This window comes from Hippocampus bargibanti, linkage group LG07 (genome assembly GCF_051943395.1).
Source record: "Hippocampus bargibanti isolate YZ-2025 linkage group LG07, ASM5194339v1, whole genome shotgun sequence".
Lineage (NCBI taxonomy): Eukaryota > Metazoa > Chordata > Actinopteri > Syngnathiformes > Syngnathidae > Hippocampus > Hippocampus bargibanti.
In genome coordinates this window covers 16,435,013-16,455,040 of record NC_142740.1, presented here as the reverse complement: position 1 = coordinate 16,455,040, position 20,028 = coordinate 16,435,013, and the positions used below count along the sequence as shown (strand labels likewise).

Sequence of the window (20,028 nt, the reverse complement as noted above, 5' to 3'; positions counted from 1 at the left end):
GTGCAACGATACACCCATCCATCTACTTTCCAGACCGATTTATCCTCATCAGGGTCAATCCAATTGGCGGAAATATAGATTGTTTTCCTCACAAGAAAAAGAACCCGCTCACTGCCTTAAAGTAGCCTCTCTTACACTATTTATGCTAATTTACACTTTAGCTAAGATAACAGACTGATGTTGATTCGGTGACAATTTGATAAAGTCATCAAAAGAGAAGCCTTGTCATTATAAATGAGAGCCATTAGTAGTCTTGAATTTGATCAAAGTTACTTTCACGGTCTTATATTTTATAATCCAAAATGAAGGCCTTAAAAGCAGCTATTCGTTTGGTAATAACAATGATTAGCGGACAGAACGCAATGAGCGCATTTTTTTATCTATTACTGCAGATCTCAGCAGTTTGTTAAAGGAAATGTGTTTCATTTGACCAAACTAATTTTAAAAAATGTGTTCATTTTGTCTTGGCTAAACTTGTCACTCACATGTTAGCTTCACCCAGCGGTGCCTCCAAAATGTTGCGCTCTCCACTGTAGTAAGGGAGATACGGTGTTGTGGGATCCAGGAAAAAAACCACAAGACAAGCAATGTGATACGTCTTGACTCAACAGTGGTTTACTTCGAATGCCCCGATCTAATGCAAACGTACGCGCACAACAATTTCCGGTCCAACGATCTAAATCGGTCCGACACGAAACACGAACCGAAGCAGGCGTTCCATGTTTAAATAAACATTTTCGATATATATCATTTGTAAACCAATAGAACTACGCGAATGTAACCAAAATAGGAAATACGATAATTTACAACCTGTCACATAAGCTCACGGTGCTCCGGTCCATCATGACTGTAACATCTGGGTTATGGGACTATGTTTTACTATCAAAATACACGACAGACACAAGAAAGCCAAGCAGTGACAAAGAACCACCTGGTTCTTTTAAAAGTCTTTGTTTGGTATCCCTTTTTTTGTGTGCGTGTGCACGTTGGAAATCAAGCTATTTCGTGTTAGATCCCGCCTCTTTGTTTAAGATCAGGCCTGAGGTGTGCGGTCTACCCCCTGGAAAAACGAGACACGCAAACAGCGAGCAACAACGAACACCTTCAACGTGCTACAAAGTGAAGCTGCAATAACAACCCGCCGCATTTGTAACATCCGCACATTATCAACACTCAGCGCCGGTTATAGATGAGACGTTACCGGTCGTGTTATCTCTGTGTTGTATTATCTGATAAGAAGCGCAAAGCACCCATGAAAGAGTGGCAATGTTTTGTTTCCTTAACCTTCACAGATCAGATTCATCTTTACACAAAACTTACAAACCGCCACATTGAGCTTGTTTTGTTTCACTGAAAATACAAAAACGAGCAAAAACGTCTCAACAAGTATCATTACTTACTAAAATAAACTTGGAAAAAATTGTTCAAAATGATTGTATCAATTATTTTCTGAGCATTTAAAGGCCACACAGCGACATCATAATCCACATCCGCAAATTTATTTCCAAATAGATTTGGAGTAGCTTAGATTTATAATACAGAATGTATGCATGCATGTATGTATGTATGTATGTATGTATGTATGTGTGTGTGTGTGTGTGTGTGTGTGTGTGTGTGTGTGTGTGTGTGTGTGTGTGTGTGTGTGTGTGTGTGTGTGTGTGTGTGTGTGTGTGTGTGTGTCATTTGTTCATTTGTTCATTTATTAAATGTTTTCTTCTTTTCCTTTCGGCTTTTCCCTTCAGGGGTCGCCACAGCGAATCAGTGTCCTCCATCTAACTCGGTTTTGTGCATCGTCTTCTCTCACACCAGCTACCTTCATGTCCTCTTTGACCACATCCATAAACCTCCTCTTCGGTCTTCCGCTCGGTCTCCTGCCTGGCAGTTCAAGATTCAGCATCCTTCTCCCGATATAGTTACTCTCTCCTCTGGACATGTCCTAACCATCTCAGTCTGGCCTCTCTGACTCTCTCTCCAAAGCCTCTAATATGGCTTGTCCCTCTAATGTACTCATTCCTGATCCTATCCAACCTGGTCACTCCCAAAGAAAACCTCAACATCTTCAGCTCTGCTTCCTGTCTTTTCTTCAGTGGCACCGTCTCCAGTCCAAACATCATGGCTGGTCTCACCACTGTTTTACACACTTTTTCTTTCATCCTAGTTGAAACCCTTCTATCACACATCACACCTGACATTTCCAGCCTGCCTGGACACGCTTCTTCACCTCTTTTCCACACTCTCCATTGCTCTGGACAGTTGACCCCAAGTACAAGTTAATTTATTAAATGTATTTTTTTTTATTTTAAAATACAGTAAAGTCTCGTTATATCGATATCGGATATATCGATAGTCCCGGTTATATCGATACTATTTTTATGCACGCACGGAGAAAATTACATGCAAACAGGGTCGGATATATCGATAGTCCCGGTTATATTGATATTTTTTCGGACTCCCTTGAATATCGATATAACGAGACTTTACTGTACATGTTTGTGTATGTATGTATTTATTAGTTAGTTACTCGTTTATCCCATTGTTTATTTGTTTATTTATTTATTCAATTATTGATTGATTGCTTTTTTTGTTGACTTGGTATCAGCAGATACAAAAAGACTTGCTCGTGTGTCTAAAAAGCTTGATCAGGTCTTCCTTAACCCTCATATTATGTTAAGGGGTCAATTTTACCCGTTTCCATTTTTGTGTTGACTAAAGCACTGGATATCCTTTTTTTTTCCTTTCTTCAAAACCGTTCTATAATATCCCAATGGAATAGAAAACATGTTGTCTCTCTTTCCAAGTATGTTTCTAACATCTCAGAAACAGATGTTGCAGATGTCACCTATTATTTGACTGTTTTGTGTGGAAGTTTACAGACGGGTAAAAATGACCCACATCATAATCGTGATTTTTTTTTCAACATAATATGAGGGTTAATAGGTAAAATGTAAAAATGTACCAAGTCCTGAACCTTGAAATATTGCTTTTCAAATGCGACCCTGTTGCTAATTGCCTAAATTTAATTCTCCCATTCAACCGACAACAGAACCTGTCCACGGTTCTCTGTGAAGCGGCATCACTTACGCCTCGTCTGTCATTCATGCAGGTGAAGTACAACCCAAGCTGCAAATTCAAGGAGCGCATCGAAGAGAACGGCTACAACACGTATGCCTCGCTACGCTGGAAGCACGGCGGCAGGCAAATGTTTGTCTCACTGAACGGGCGGGGGAAGCCGCGGCGTGGCCATAAGGCTAGGCGAAGACACCCGTCCACTCACTTCTTGCCCATGTTACCCTCCTAGCTCGCCTTGTGTCGGAAGCAGTGAAGCGGACATTGTCCTTCGCCCACACTTATCCACACGTGTCACATATATGTACATTTGATCGGATTTGTAACATTTATTTGTAGATCTAGTTTGTGGTTTTAAGTTATTTCCCTCCCCCTTGTTGAAAAGACTGACAGTAGAATGATACTTTCCTCAGGCCTGGATGTGTGAGTGAGTCAACGGGATTTCCTATTGTTGAACTAAAAAGCCTGGTTTTCCTTCAACTAAATATAATTCCAAAATAAATGAAGTCTCACTGCTGCCTTGGATTTAGGACTACTTCGGACACCTCAAACTCCAAAGGCCTATTGACAGATAGGTGGACTGCTAGCTGGTTTTAGATGAGTTGTATGTTGTGTGCATGCACGCCTACAAGCGTTGGTCAATGTATCTCGAAAGCGTGCTCCTTCACTTGGTAATGTAATGTCAACTAACCTGTTTCCACATTTGCCTACATTACATAGAGACGGTAGGTGCACTTGATAGTGACGTAGCAGCTACGGTTCCGTTCCATGCATTCAATAAATGGTTCTTGCTAACATTTTTCTCCATGACGAGGCTAATAAAACATTTAATATATTCAAGATAGAGTGATTGTCTCATTTTGTTGTGCTCATTATGACATGGTATAATGGAGACCACCATGGCTGAACTAAATCCCATACAGTAATGCAGGTCAACTTTGAAATTCAAACCAGTCTTCTATTAAAATACACCAGGTTATTCAATAATAGTGTTGTCATTATGTGTAGATCAATGATTATGGTGAAATTCTGCTGATGGAACTCATCCGACAAAAACAACTCCTACAACAATAACCTATGAGGAGCCACATGCTGCTTCACCACGTCCCAAGGTTCTGTCAATCAAGTGTGTGACAGTGCTCATTTGCCGCCATTCCACTGTGATTGGAATCCCAACATTGTATGAATTTGTACTATAGGTACACAATAAATTGTTTAATTCGGACTGTAGTGTCCTTGAGAGTTTTGAAAGGTGCTTATGAATGAAATGTATTATTATTATTATTATTATTTAATTATATTTTAACCCTGTTTTGCATTAGAAATAAAAAATGGTCTTTCATTATGACATAAAAGAAGATGCATGTAATAAACTTGTTTACACAGCAGTGAAATATGTTGTCAAAAAACACTTAGTTTAAGACTTACTGTTTTCCATTCATTTTTATTTTATTTTTAATCTACATACGTATATGTGCTGTAGTATTTGTTGACTTTTCATCCATATTATTGTCATCACTAATAAACTATTATAAATCCTATTCAAATTCATGTCTTAGTTCAGATTAGGTACGGAACTCTGCTTTATGCCATGCACTCCCATTACAGAATCAAACTGTCACCATCATAAGAGTTTGAAGTGACATTTAGCTGTCATTAACCTGTTTCAATCTATTGTACACTAGTGATAGTATCTGAATCAAGAAATCAAGAAAACTGAAGCATCGGGAGCATAGTTATTGCTGGGATACATTTATGCAGGCACAAGTCTATAAATATCTTCAGGGCAGATGCTTTATCACACACACCCACATACACACACGCATACACACATACACACACACACACACACACACACACACACACACACACACACGCACACACACACACGCACACACACACACACACACACACACGACAATGTGGATGGTTTTGTGTGGAATGGCAACTCACTATGCTCCATCCACACGCACACAAACACAAACACACACAACACACACACACACACACACACACACACACACACACACACACATACACATGCACAATGTTGAAATCCTAATATTTTGTTAATTAGTGTTACCCATCTGTACGGTACACGTGGATCAAATTTAGCAGCCAATCGACCACAGTTCTAATACAAGTTCATCTTTGATGGACTTTTGGAAAAGGCGAAATTAAGTTCTTCAAATTAAAAAGTCTAATTTGCTGTAGAGTGCCTCGCCTCATGCCCCCCCACACAGACTGGTACTGTTCAGTGATGAGTCTCAGCTCCTATTGTTCTATGTCACGGATAAAGAATATATGACAGCAGTGGCAGGCCATGCATATCACCCTTGGGCCTTCAGTAGTGCTACATCTGATTCACTTCACAGCTGCTACTGTAAAAAAAAGTGTGGTGACATTTACTAGAGGCTCCCATTCGCCAAGAAATAACCTGTGAAAAAATAAATACTGTTATTAAACTGTTAAGGTTTTTACCATGAACTTGTGGATTCGTGATTTGGGGTCAGAAGTCGCTCTTTCACACTGCAGAGAAGATAAAATTGCCATATTATCCAAACAAGGGCACGGAAATTCCTACTGGACCCTCCGCACCATGCCCACCACCTTTTCTAGCTACTCCCCTCAGGCAGGCGCTACCGATCCATATGCACCAAATCCAGCAGACATTTAAACAGCTTCTTCTCCCAAGCCATTAACTCTCTAAACACTAACCCAAACAGAACTGTATAGTGCTCCCACTTTTCTCCATTTCTTTTATGATACTAGTTCAGCGTGTTCTACCGTAGACTACTTACGTACTGGGCAATAAAAATGATTCTGATTCTGATTTGGTAGCTTCTGACATTTTGAGCTGTCTGACCTTTGTTAATGATGACAATCTTTTTTTTAAGTTCCGTCTTGAAAATGGCTTTAACAGTAAATCTGCAACCAAATCCATTTCATCTCCTCCTTCAGCCATTGTGGGTGGACAAAACTGCACTTTAATGAACACAACAATGTATTTGCTAATGCAGCGCACTCCAGATACAGTGTGCTAGCTGTGACCAGTATGTTCTTGTCACTAGGGGGAAGTGATACTATGATTGACTAGTGATTAGCCAATCATAGTTTGCGAAAACCCTGACGTTACCCTGGCCTGAGAGAAGGCCCTGCATGTCACCAACTCAAAATCTGATTGGTTAAAGCAACATACATTAGTGAAAGCAACACATTCATCAACACTGCATTTAATGCGACAGGGCCTGCGGAGCTGATTGTCAAGGTGTCGAGGTAGATTTCTGACCCTAGTAACAAATGATGGCTGAAATGTGATTGGTTAAATGCCTAAATACAAAAACACACAACTGGAAGCAGCACAACAGGGGAAAAGCAATGAAAGGAAGCTGAAAGGCAATTTGGAATCATTAAATAAACATTTATGGACTAAATATAATTAACATTAAACAATTAACATTAGTGTGTTATTAAGATATTGTTAGGCCAGCAAAGAAGGCCTTGCAAGCCATGACGGCCCACTACTCTATCACAGTGATATGCCGTATTGTCTGTCTACGTGCTGCTGCACCTACTTTGTTCAATCTGTTTCTGAAAGCGTGAAAGGCACTGATTCATGGTTTGAAGTGAGTCGAGTGCTCAGTCACCACACAGTACTCAGATCTGTCTCTCAGGTCAGAGCGAGAGGGAAAAAAGGCACCACTGTATCCCCCGCAGTGAACGAGGGTTCACCATCTTGGTCAAATTGGGAATCGTATAAGCTTGGGGACATTGTACTTTGGAAGTTCCACTGTATTGTGAAAGGCGACAATAGCGTTTAAGCCTTTTGTGCCTACTCACTGACAGTTAAGTGTTTGTAACATCTCCATCGGAGCCCTTTGCCAGAATCCCTCCTCCTCATTGCCATCATCATAATCATGACAAGAACCCCAGTGAGGCGGCGCTTATGATCAGCGCGGGGGGACATCAAGGTCATTTAGACACAGGCGAGCGCTCCAGTGGCACAGGAGGCCACTCTGTCTTTTCAGCAAGCAGAAAGGAGAGTCGGCGATGAATGGCGGCCGTTGGGAGGGTAAATAAAGGCCAAGCTTTCAGCGCGTCTTAATGCGAGACCACTGCAACAGGGGACACGTCTGGTCAAGAGGGCGTCGCATCAACGCACTGTACTTCAACCCGGCGGCAGCCAGATAGCAGCATGGGGGGTCCGCTCCTACACTTGAATTCAGCTGTTCCTCTTTGCAAAATGCTCTCATGTCATTTTGCACTGGACGAATAACTACGATAGTTTGTGTTTGTGACATTGACCTCAAAACACCCCTTTAAACTGGTCGTAAAACATTTTCAATTGTTTTCACTCATATTCAACATAGACTCATCCATTTAACCTCTTAACCAACATTTTCAAAGAACCATACATTAAATTTTCTGTGTCTTCAGTCCAAAATGGCAACCGGATTCATTTCTACAGTCAAATCTAAACATCAACTGAATCTGCCAGGTCAAAATTGTCACAATTCCGTTGGCGACCAACGGCTGGCACTGTCGGCCCCCGCCTGCACTTGCACAGGTGTTGGTCGTTACAATCAGTGGCAGTTAAAAGGACTCCCAGCATGACCATTCGTTGTCAGGTCATTGTATGTGTTTGCTTCACCCTGTCAGGTTTGTTTCATCTTGGCAGATTTTTACTCATGGTTTTCTTTGCTACTTTGTACTTCTGAGGACTTTGGTGTTTGAGATTTTGTTCCTGCTGACTTTATTTTAATACAATTTGTCCATTATACCCTGCTGCTCCCCCCTGTCTGCTTTTTTGGGTTCCACCACCATCACCAATTTGCAAACCGTGACAAAAATAATTCACCTAACTTGAGTAAAAGTAATTCAACAATCTGCTCAGCCCTTTACAGTTGCGCTGTGCTGTCTGCGGCAAAAAACTATATATATAAATAAATGCACCACTGAGAGTTGGCTGCAATGACGGATAGCTAGGTTCGCTCACTGCTCTTGGTTGTTGAGACATTTCATCTGAGAAGCTTTAAGGTGTTGGACTGTAAATGTTTTCAAGAGAAGTGAATGAGCAGGTGCATCCTCTTATGTGACATTCTGGCACTAAAGACAAAAACAGAGTCACAGTCGACTGGTCTACTCATCAGTGTCAAAATGGACACTGTGTCCTGTAATGCCAAAAGTGTGGGCTGTCATTATAATCATTGCTTCGAGAAGGACAGATCTTGATCAAAATGCGTAAAGCAATGAAAGCGGGGCGTAGTCAAAATCAACATGGAAGATCCCCAAAGGAGCAGTTTAATAGGATGGGAAGGACATTGGGAAGACAATGTGAAAAACACGAACGTCTGGGCTCTGCTTGATCAGACTGAAGCGGCTCCAAGTGTCAAGGTAGCTCAGTGGAAACATCTGCAAAGTGCAGCACAATTCATCTCATTAAAAAAAGGCTCATTGAAAGTTCCCAAATGAATTCCAAAGTCCTAATAGAAGCCAACGTTTGGAGGGTTTCATAGGACGTTTTGAGGGTTTCGGTCGCAGTCCACGGAGGCCACAAGTCACGTTGTCTCAAGTGACAACAATCCATAGCCTCTGGAACCTTTGAAACCCTGTGTGGTCATTTTCTCCCCCTTTGACTGAAAAGAACTTTGGTGGGTGGGAAAGAAAGAAAGAGAGAAAGAAAGAAAAAACAGCTCCTCAAACAGCACTCATAATACCAATCTTGTATATGTAGACGAAAACGAGGGGGAGCAACAAGTGGGGGACAACGGACGGGCGATGCACCATTTCTTTTTTTTTCTCCTCCAAGCGCTTATTGAATTGCCATTACAGCTTCTGAGACTAATTGTGACTGTTGTGTGTCTCTCGGTGGCCTCGGGGGCTCTGGAGTAGCCCTGTATGCTCTTACCCAGTGGGGTTTTCAGACCAAGTGGCCCTGGAAGAGAAAAGGACCACCGTAGATCAATGGCAAACCTTTCACTCTTTCACGGGCCCCGGCTAATCCTTCTCATTTGTCTGCCATTTGTTGAGGCACATTCATGACTGCCTGAATTTAGGATTAGGCCTTGTTTTGTTACAAAAACAGCCCAATTTAGAGCGCTGAATGCGCTGACCAAAGGGCGGCTGATGGGCTGGGGTAGTACGTGAGGTTACCTTACGCATACAGAACGTGGGTGTCTGCACTAGCTAGTCGCTGTTAGAATTCGTTACACTTTTATGACAATGGGAGCTAGTTGGCATCCAACATTTAGAGAAAGGACAAAATGCCACTATGCGCCTGTGCCGTAACAGCTAGTGGCTAATCAGATTAGCATAGCAAAAACAGAAGTCAAGTGATTGACATCTCGTGAATTAACAGCATGTGTAAATTCATTTTAAAGAACATCAAATAATCACTTTTTTTGTACTTTATGCTTCAGCTACAAAGGAATAAGAAATGTCAGAAACAGCGAACTAGAGGAGCGAATATAGAATTTTGAGAATACAATACATAACAATACAATACAATGCAATGCAACGCAACATAAAACAATACAATACAATACATTCGCATTGTATTGATTTATATATGATTTAACAACAGCTGAAGCTGAAACAAAGCACTTAACGGGGACAGCTATCTTATGCAGGAAAAATAAAGCAGTCACAAAGATAGTAGAAAGCACCAGGGAGTGAAACCAAGATCAAGTCGGAATCATGCTGAGTCGAATGCCAAAGCGTACAAGTGAGTTTTGAGATGGGTTTTAAAGATGGGCAGCAAGGAGGCTTGCCGAATGTTGAAAGGCCAGAGAGTGGCACCAGCAACGGAAAAGGCTTGATCCCCTCTGAGCCTCCGTTTATTTTTTGGCATATCTAATAATGTCTGGTCAGCAGACCTGAGGCGACTAAACAAGATTAAACAAAGATGCTGACCCCAATTAACATGAGTTTGAATATGAATGGTGTGGAATATTCGGAACACAGCCTCATGCCATGATATGAGGGTGGACACACTACCACACCCACATATTTACATTTACTTATTTATTTATTTACCTATTTATTCCTCCATTTATTTATCAATGTATCCATTTATCGATGTATTTATTTATTTTTGTTAATTAATTTATTTTTTAGTTATTTATGTTTTATGCGTCTGTCTGTCTGTCTATCTATCTATCTATCTATCTATCTATCTATCCATCCATCCATCTATTTACCCCCGCACCCCCACAACTGAGCGGTACAAGTCAAATTAATGGTGGGGTGGTTTTGAACAGGGGCCTTTTGTCTTTTTATGTGTATGATGGATGGCTGGATGGCTGCATGGCTGGATAGATAGTAAATAACAGTGTTACAACTTCAAATTGAACAACTCTGGGGATATTGGACATGTTCCACTGTCCTGATTTCGATCTGAAAAAGATCTTCAGTTAAGCCCAGCATTCCGGCGATCATTTCACACTAATTCCAACAAGTAAACACACAACAATCCCGAAGAATCAGACTTGAAAGCCCACTTTCATAAAGCCTGAACAAATGGATTCAGCGCAGCAAAACACCTGCAGAGGAAATTTCACTGACTGGCGCAATCCTGTCTGAACCCGCGTTTGGACGATTCACTATCGCCGAGCGGATAAGCCACGGCGTCTGAAGGCCTTAGATGGAGCTGGCGAGTGGCACACTCGCCATATTTCCCCTGAAGTGATGCCAGGGTATGCCGAAGGAATGCACGTGGCGCGGGCCAATGGCACCCCGTGTTGGGGCATTCCCGGGATGCCGGCAGCCTTGCCAGACACCAGGGGGTGGTGGTGAGGACCGCTGTGTGAGTCGGAAGAAAAGGGGAGGCTTTACACAGGAAATACTATTAAAAGAGCAAGTTGTACTACAAAATAATAATGACTGGCCGTGTCTGAACTTCAACGGAGACACAGATGGACTGCAGTAGACCCTGAAATTTGTCTCGCGTCAAACCTAGAATAATGGCAGGACATTGGATAATGAGCCACATGCTGCTTCACCCGAAAAAAAGGCAAGGCACATTTTATTCCAGTGTGCGGTAGGCATTTATCAGTTTCTGATTTGTTCAAGTGCGCACCATGGGGTCAGTGTGTTTGTCTCAGAAAAAAAAGGAAAAAAAAACAGTCAGTGCCGTTTGATCATTGGCAAATGCACGACTGTGTTTTTCTCTCTGAATACCAACATAAGCAATATGTTTTGTCACTATGTCAAATATTTTCAGACTGATGGCAAAATTTCCACAAAACAGCTTTCTACTTCCTTTCAGTGTTTAACTATTGTTTTGTTTGTTTTTGACTTAAAAATGGCGGCCTGACAGTGACTGCCTTTACAGCAGCTCCTGTATTTTTTTATTTGCAGCTGTGAAATATAAATGTCTCCACTGTGAGACAAATAAAGGCTCGTCGAATGATCGAATTACTGACATAACTAAGTATTGTGCAGGAATATGACTTCTGAAATATACTTTGATGATGATTCAATGCTAACATGCTAATAGATGGCATCAAACAGCACAGGGGTGTCAAACTCATTTTTGCCACGGGCCGTTTTGTAATTCTGGTTTGCCTTGGGGGGCCGTTATGAATTTTAGGAAATCATAAATCTTAATCACCTCTACATATTAGATACACAATGCACAACAAATTGTTCAATAACTTGTTTAAAATGTAAAAATCAAGAATAATAAATATTATTGTGGAATACATATGAAAGTTTCACATTTTGGTTCAGACTAATGCAAGCATCGTGGAACTTGAAATGATTTATTTGCTTTTGCACTCCACCTGTGCTATAGAAAGATGAGTATTTCAAGTGCCAAGGGAGATTGAAAAGAATGTTACTTTTTTGCCATGTTGTTTTGCGTAAAAATAGTCATAAATATGAGCAGAGAGAGCTTTAGGGCAGATTGACAAATGTTATACATTATTGCCCTGAATTCTTCCAAATGATAATTTGAAAACAAATTCCAGCGGACATATACAGTAGCATGACAGAAACATGGGTATGTGGAACCCTATGACAGATATTCTTCATATTATTCTGGATTGTGTTGATCTTTGTGATTGAACGACAATCAAATGAGAATATATTTGCAATTGCTGGACAAGACTGCAACTTCAGCAGATAAAAATAGTAAGGGAGTTGGATTAAAAAAATCATGCCGTGTATTAAAATTAAGGTCCTATTTTATTTAAAATGAGAACAGAATAAACGCTAAACTATCGAAAGAAATGTAGTGAAACGCTTAGACGTATTGCAACCCAAAACTATGTCAAATTGTGATGCAGCAACTCAAGCCCCAAAATAATTTAAACTATCCTGAAATACTTGATAAAATGGCGACATCTAACGGCCATTTTGTAGAATTATTAAAAAACGTCACTAAATGTAGCTCCAGCAGGATTACTCGACATTCTATCGAAATTACATGCCGGTGAGCGTCTGAGTATCACTCACAACAACACAAATAAATAAACATGTAAAAATAAAAATAAAATACAAATCGCAAAACACAAAAAAGTTTTTTAAAAAAAAGAATTGTGATTTGTATGCGCGCTACAAATTGTCCCAGTATGGCTTCATTTTCGCAGTAAAACCAGTTTGTGTTGGTAATTTACTCAGAGAGACAGACAGACAGACAGACAGACAGGTAATCAGACATCGTGTATATATGTGACGGGTGTCACAACAGTGACTGTCTTCATCTCCACGATGCTGCCGTATTAATGAAGACGGGACGCGTGAATGTGTCTTTTTATTTCTTTTATTTCTGCAACACAGTATGGCAGAAGGGATGGGTGAAGTCGCATGGGTTTCGTCTTGTGATTAACCTGAATCTCCTAGAGATTGTTCTCAAATGCAAAACATTGTAGATAACAAAACAGAATTAACAACGTGTGATCGTATAGTGGTTATTTACAGAAAAAGAGAATACAACACAAGTTCACTGTTATTTACAAGATGTCCCTGGACGCATCATGGGCGGAGACTCGGCAGAACACGCGGTGCGCTTGTAATGGCTGGCGCACAGTTCAACCCGCCACGGACACTAACGGGCAAATGAAACACGACACAAGAAACTAAATATTGTTCAATAAAAACGAAATGAAACAATTATTACCTGCAACACAGTATGGCAGAAGGGATGGGTGAAGTCGCATAGGTTTCGTCTTGTGATTAACTGCGCAATAGAAAAGCACAATGAACCACATGTGCTCCAAAGTTCCACTCGACAAAAACGTGAAGTAAATAATGACAAAAAAAGTAATCTGGACTCGAAATGAATAAGGGAACTAATTAGATAACACTAGACAGTACAAAAGGGGAAACAAAATAAGATATTGTCATGAAAATGAGCGTTAATCGAGACCAACAGAAAATTGCGACTCACCCTGAATCTCCTCGAGATTGTTCTGGAAACTATGGGCGGGACATAGTGCCACACTGTGCGCCGTTGCGTCACTTCCATCATAATTTAATAATCTAAGTGCACAACTCCGTTACATATATACTGTAGATATAATTGTGACAAGAACCCCTGAATATTATTCGCTGAAAAAGGAGATGGCGGCCTGGTAATCGATGGGTTGGCACATCGATTTCACAATGCAGAGGTTAAAGTTCAATTCTAGTTCCGGCCTTCCTATTTGGAGTTTGTATATTCTCTAGGTGGTCCGGTTTCTTCCCACAATCCAAAAACATGCACGGCAAGCTGTTTGGACACGCGAAATTGTCCCCCCAAATTGATATAACAAACAAATGTTACATGATGATGATGTTTTGCAATACAGTATGCAGTTGGTTGCGGTGGCACCTTTGAACTCCGTGCCGTCTGCAAGAGGAACTATGATGAAAAGGAAACTTGCTAATACTTGCAAACAGCACCACAGAAAGGTTGTACAATTTGGAGCCTATTGCAGCAACATTTTCAGTAGTACTACTGTGATAAACACAATATGTTAATTCCTATAATAGAAAAAGGAATATCCTTGTCGAATGTTACATTTGCTGCTTCACCAATAGTGTAGAATAGAATTAAGAGCTGAAAAGCCTCACGAAATCTTGAACTTTAGCGTCAAATTTTTTAATTGACTTTGTTGAAAACTTTGGAATCAAAAATTTCCAGAGCTACAAGTGATCCAATTTTGTTTTTGTCTCTACTCTTGCTGAAACAATATGTAGCTCACCGCCATTGTTATTCTAAACTTTGTTCCAAAACCAAAACCAATTCTAATTAAGTTAGGAAATTCTGAAATTGACTTTGTGGATCCCCTTGATGAATGTAATGTATTTATTCATGTATTTATGTATGTATTCATGTATTTATGTATTCATTTATTTATAAATGTATTTATATATTCATTCATTCATCAATTTATCCATTTATATAATTCTTTATTTATTTAGTTTATTTATTTATTTATTTTGATTTGGCATGGAACAACCGTTCACTGTATGACAACTTCACAAACTTAATCGCAAGTAAACATAAATCATTTGGTCAGATTACAACAATCCGCAAACAAATCTGCGGTTTCGTTAATTCAGATTTTCATAATTCACGGTACAATCATATGTAAACATCCAGATTGGATTTCTTAAGCACTGAATTTAACTAGAAATAAAGTGTGATACCATATGTACATATTTTCTTCAAAAAATAAACCTGACCATTTTTTTCATTTGGTTCTTTCAAAGACTTTGTGATTGTAGATTGAACATTGTATTCGCTGCAATAGCATTGTAAAGTCAGTTTCAGTTTGAGGAATTGTTCAATCCCCCGGAGACAATGTAACATTTAGTATAGGTGGGACAGCAGTCACGATGACAGGAAAATCTTTGAAAAGCAGATGACTCTTTTGCGTCGTTAAGCGTTAACGGTTATCTGGGGTTTCTTGGTTGAATAAATGTAGAAATCAGCTGTTTTTTTTTTGTAACTTTGCCAAATTTCCAAAACCTCCACCATCGTGTTGGCAAATTCACTGAAGCAACCACGTTCCGCAACACGGTTGAATACCTGCAATAATAGGAACAAAACTGGGAGGACGAGGAGCATTATAGCAAGCACCATGGCCATCATACTGCTGCTCCTTTTCGTTCTTAATGGTGAGCTACTTTATCTTTTTGAAGTGATCTGACAAATCTTCCTAAAGAATGACAAAAGTCGCATTTTCTGGGTTCTCAGTAGCTGATGGAACTCAGATCGTGGGAGGCAGAGATGCCCCGCTGCACTCTCGCCCATACATGGCCTCGTTGCAGTTTCGTGGGCAGCATCTCTGCGGGGGGTCGCTGATCAGAGAAGATTTTGTCCTCACTGCAGCACATTGCAGGATACGCCGGTAAGAAGTTGCAAACGTAGATTTTTTTCATAGGATGTCAGAGTGAAATTACTTAAATATTGTCTCTCTTAATTCATTTTTCATTGTAATACATTCATACTTGTTATATATGAGTAATTAGCTACATCTTTTAATGTTATAATGCCAACACATTGATTGCTGAAGGTGTCATAAATTTGGACCGGGCTAAGTGTGAATATTTCTCACAAAAATACTAACTAACTTAGTAAATAAATAAATAAATATTCGAGTGAATAAATAACTAAATAAATAAACAAATGCATAACTAGGTACATAAATAAATAAATGGAACGATAAATAAATAAATGAATAATTGTTCCGGAACAATTACATGCCTTTTTATTACATAAAACACTGCAGTGATCAACAGCATGCATGCATACATACATACATACATACATACATACATACATACATACATACATACATACATACATACATACATACATACACAAACAGCAACATAAATAAATAAATAAATAAACAAATACATAAATGAACAAATAAGTATAGAAATAAATGAACAAATACATAAATAGACACATAAATAAATGAATAAATAAATGAATAAATAAATAAATAAATAAATAAATAAATAAATAAATACATGCATGCATACATACATACATACACACACACAAACAGCAACATAAATAAATAAATAAACAAATACATAAATGAACAAATAAATATAGAAATAAATGAACAAATATAAATAAATAAATAATTGTTCCGGAACAATTACATGCCTTTTTATTACATAAAACACTGCAGTGATCAACAGTAAATGTTATTCAGAGATGGCTTTAAGTGTCACTTGATGTATTTTAAAAACATGTACTGTATTTACCTTTTTCTAAGCAGATCAGGTGTTTGATATGTTATCTGTTTTTATCTACTTGATTAATGACATATAAAATTTGTTCTTCGATGTATTTTTTCTTTCCTCTTCCTTTCATAACTTTGGTGCTGTGAATTGTGAATTTCTCCATTGAGAGAAAAATAAAGGTTAATCTCGTCTAATCTAATTTTATACCAGACACATAATACATATTTATTCATGTTATGCTTCCACAACAGATGCAGCTGTCACAAACCACTTCGTATAACGTTTTTGGTTTTCAAATTTAAAGGTTTCAACAATGATAACTTTCAGCTTGTAATTTTCAGGAAAAAAATCCACCTGTTGCTGAGTCGTACCCTTACTCTTTAATTACTACAAATTTCATGACATTACAAAATCATGATGAACACTGTTACACAAGAGAAAAACACAGGGGTATTTTTGCTATCAAATAATTTACTGAAGAACATGCATGATATTATTATTATTTTATTTTATTTTGTTATGCTTAGAATATCTTGTTTTCTATCCTTTCACTCCCACCCCAACCCCATCCCTCTTCAATTGCTGCTGTGGACTGCAAATTTCCCCATTGCGGGACGAATAAAGGTATTCTGATTCTGATTCTGATATTCCAGAAACGATTCTAATTCCTCCACAGATGCGTGTGTGGTTATTTTTGGCTGGGACCACTTCAGAGTGTACTTGGTTTTCAGTACTATAGGAAACACAGACTTTCGTCATTGGTCACTTTGATTTGAATGTCATTGTTAAGTCATTCACGACCAGAAATGCAAAAAAAAACTGTCCACTCCAGTGCCAGGTTTTTTTCATTGTTACTTGAATTCCAGGACCCACACAATATTAAGTTTTAGACTATATAAACATTCAATGCAGAGTAAGAAACCTTAGACTCTCTTCTTTCATCAGAAAAAAAGTCCTAAATTATATGGTTCTGGGGTTATATAAGCTTGAAACAAGGGTGGGTGTCCAAAATACAATACAATACATACATATTGGTTTATATAGCGTTTTAACAACAGCTGAAGCTGAAACAAAGCGCTAACATGGAAAAAAAGGAAATGCTGCCCTTTGTGGAAGGGTACAAAAATATTGCCAGGTCTGACCAGCGCTTTATCGGGTCCCAAACAATAAAAAACAAAACCCAAATAAATTCGTGAATGCTTTGAATGAGTTAAGAACATTAATTTTGTATTAATTTTAATTATTAATTAATGTATTAATTTATTTTGTATGAGATCCGCATCCATCTTTCTTTTTACAGTGCTCTCACGGTGGTGCTGGGGAGTGATTCCCTAGCAGGTAATGAGCCCACTACACAGGTGTTCACCACCATTCGAGACATCCCGCATCCCAACTACGACGGCCACCAAAACGACATCATGCTCCTTCAGGTGATAGATATGAAAAATATGTGTAAAAACACTCCTCTGACAAGGTCAGCTCTATCTCCTGTTTGATGCCTCACAGCTCAATGACAGCGCCACACTAACTGACCAAGTGCAGCTGATCGTTCCCAAGAGAAGACGCATTGGAAGACGCAGCAGGTGCATCACGGCCGGCTGGGGGGACATCGGCGATAACAACACCCTACCCAACACTCTTCAAGAGGTCAACGTCACCCTGCTGTCGCAACGTGCGTGTCGCCGACGATGGGGGGCAGTCCCCATCGTGGGGACTATGGTGTGTGGGACTGGGTCCCGAGGTCTTCAAGGTTTTTGCTCAGTAAGTTCACGATATCACTCTTATGTCTAATCCTGAAGACAACCAGAGTTGTGGTGTTGTTGGATGTGAAGATTAGAATTAGCCCACAGGGTTATCAGAATAGGATTTTAATAAACAGTACATAAAGATCCAAAGCGAATTAAAAACATTCCCAAATAATCCACGCTCCTGATAAATGTTTACAATTGCTGATACAGTAGGACTCTCTTCATATTTTTGGTGGAAACCCAAATGCCTTTAGCATATAACAAAAACATGAATTGTGGCCTGCCGTGCCATTACTTTGGGGGGGGGGGGAATTGGGGGGGGGGGGGGGGGGGGGGGGGGGGGGGTTATGTACGTCATCTTTATGGAATTGATCAACCTTTTTTTGTGGGGGACAGAGGGAGGGGTCATTTGTCACTTATAAATTCCTCTAATCGGCGCATCCAAGCTCATTTAAATGACGTTTCTACAAAACCGGATTATTATTTTTTTATAGATTACATCTTTCACAACATAGAGAACCATATGAAATTTAACATTTTGTGATTTCTACCTGTGGCCCATTTCTATAGCAACATCCTTTTATAACGGTGAAGCTTCATCAACAAAGAAAAGAACCAATCAAAATGAAAATAAATGTAAATTAATAATTTTTAAAAAAGAGACAAAGTGATCAACAGTGACAAGTTTCCCATATTTTGGGTGTATAATTGTGAACTATCTTTGTGGCGTTATGTATTAGCTATCTGGCTGGCTAGATAGCTATCTATTAGCTATGTAGCTGGATAGCTAGCGAGATAGCTAGCTAGATAGCTAGCTATCTAACTTATCCTGTGACTGTAAAGTGACCTTCAGAGTTTTGAAAGGCGCTTATAAAAGAAATGTATTATTATTATTATTATTATTATTATTATTATTATTATTATTATTATTATTATTATTATAGCAAACCAACCTCCATTGCAGATCTCAAATGTTGGACACACTCATAGTTTGTTTCTCCCTCTCTTTCTGCCCAAGGGTGATTCAGGTGGACCATTGATTTGCAACGGCGAGAACGCAGGCGTGGTGTCATTCTCCGGGCGAAGATGCGGGAACCCCAGGACCCCCGACGTCTACACGCGTGTCTCATCCTTCACCGACTGGATTTCCAGCGTTTTGAACAGCAATCCTGTAAATAAACATTGAGCTGTGTGACATCGTCAACCTCCAGCTACATAAATAATGTGTTTGTGCTGAGGCACACAAATCAGTTGCATTTCAGTTTCACAAATTTTGCAGTCTTGTTGTATCCATACGGTATGCTTCGGAATGGGTATTTTACACTTTGGCTTTTTTCAACTTTTACAAACTAGTTCAGATCAAAGGAAATTCAAAAGAACACTCGAAATATAGTTCAAGTTAAATCGTTCCAACACCAGTCATTGATGGTTAAATGTTGAAGGGAAATGTGATCAACAAGTGCAAACTGTCAGAGCTTTGAATGACTTAACTGGAAGATATTTTCCACATGTTTGTGTCATTCAGTATGAGCATAGCATTGTTCTTCCTTTAAGCTGCCTCATAATAAATGTGCGTCAAAACAAATGTAATTTAATACTTTATTGTTAATTAATTTTTGCACCATTATACCTATTCATCATTTTTTCATTATTTTTTAGCATATTTAGCATACCAAAATGCACAAGGCTCCCAAGGAAATCAGTACACAATGATTGAAGTTGACTGGATATTATATTTGTAAATCATTTCTATAAATGGGGTGTGAAATTCTTATTTAAGAATAAATTCATTCATATTGGCCAAAAAAAATGGATGATCTTATGATGTAGTATTTGCTATTTCTTTACGTGATGACTTTGTACCAGATAATTGGGAGGGAGAATGAATGCTTATTCGTCTAATGTATCTTCTAATTATTACTGAACACTTTTGTTTTACTTCTATGGATATTTACATGGCAAATTTAGAAAAAAAACATTTTCTAGGCCAAAATGCAAAAAAAAAAACAATTTTACCTTGTATGCT

At 39.1% G+C, this 20,028-nt stretch overlaps 2 protein-coding genes across 2 annotated transcripts in view; both read left to right on the top strand.

Moving 5' to 3' along the window:
• fgf22 (fibroblast growth factor 22) overlaps positions 1-4,394 on the top strand; it is a 33,586-nt gene extending 29,192 nt beyond the window's left edge. Inside the window, exon 3 of the mRNA XM_088999865.1 lies at positions 3,104-4,394. Within this exon, the coding sequence (XP_088855991.1) occupies positions 3,104-3,298 (195 nt within the window). The 3' untranslated portion in view covers positions 3,299-4,394. The remainder of the gene's footprint in view (positions 1-3,103) is intronic.
• Positions 4,395-15,094: 10,700 nt separating this feature from the next.
• Positions 15,095-19,633, top strand: LOC148895589 (serine protease 57-like). The gene is made up of 5 exons (XM_088999859.1): positions 15,095-15,171; positions 15,251-15,404; positions 17,555-17,684; positions 17,761-18,015; positions 19,021-19,633. Exons 1-5 carry the CDS (start codon positions 15,135-15,137, stop codon positions 19,186-19,188), a joined length of 744 nt encoding a protein of 247 aa, XP_088855985.1. The 5' UTR covers positions 15,095-15,134; the 3' UTR covers positions 19,189-19,633.
• The last annotated feature ends 395 nt before the right edge of the window (positions 19,634-20,028 follow it).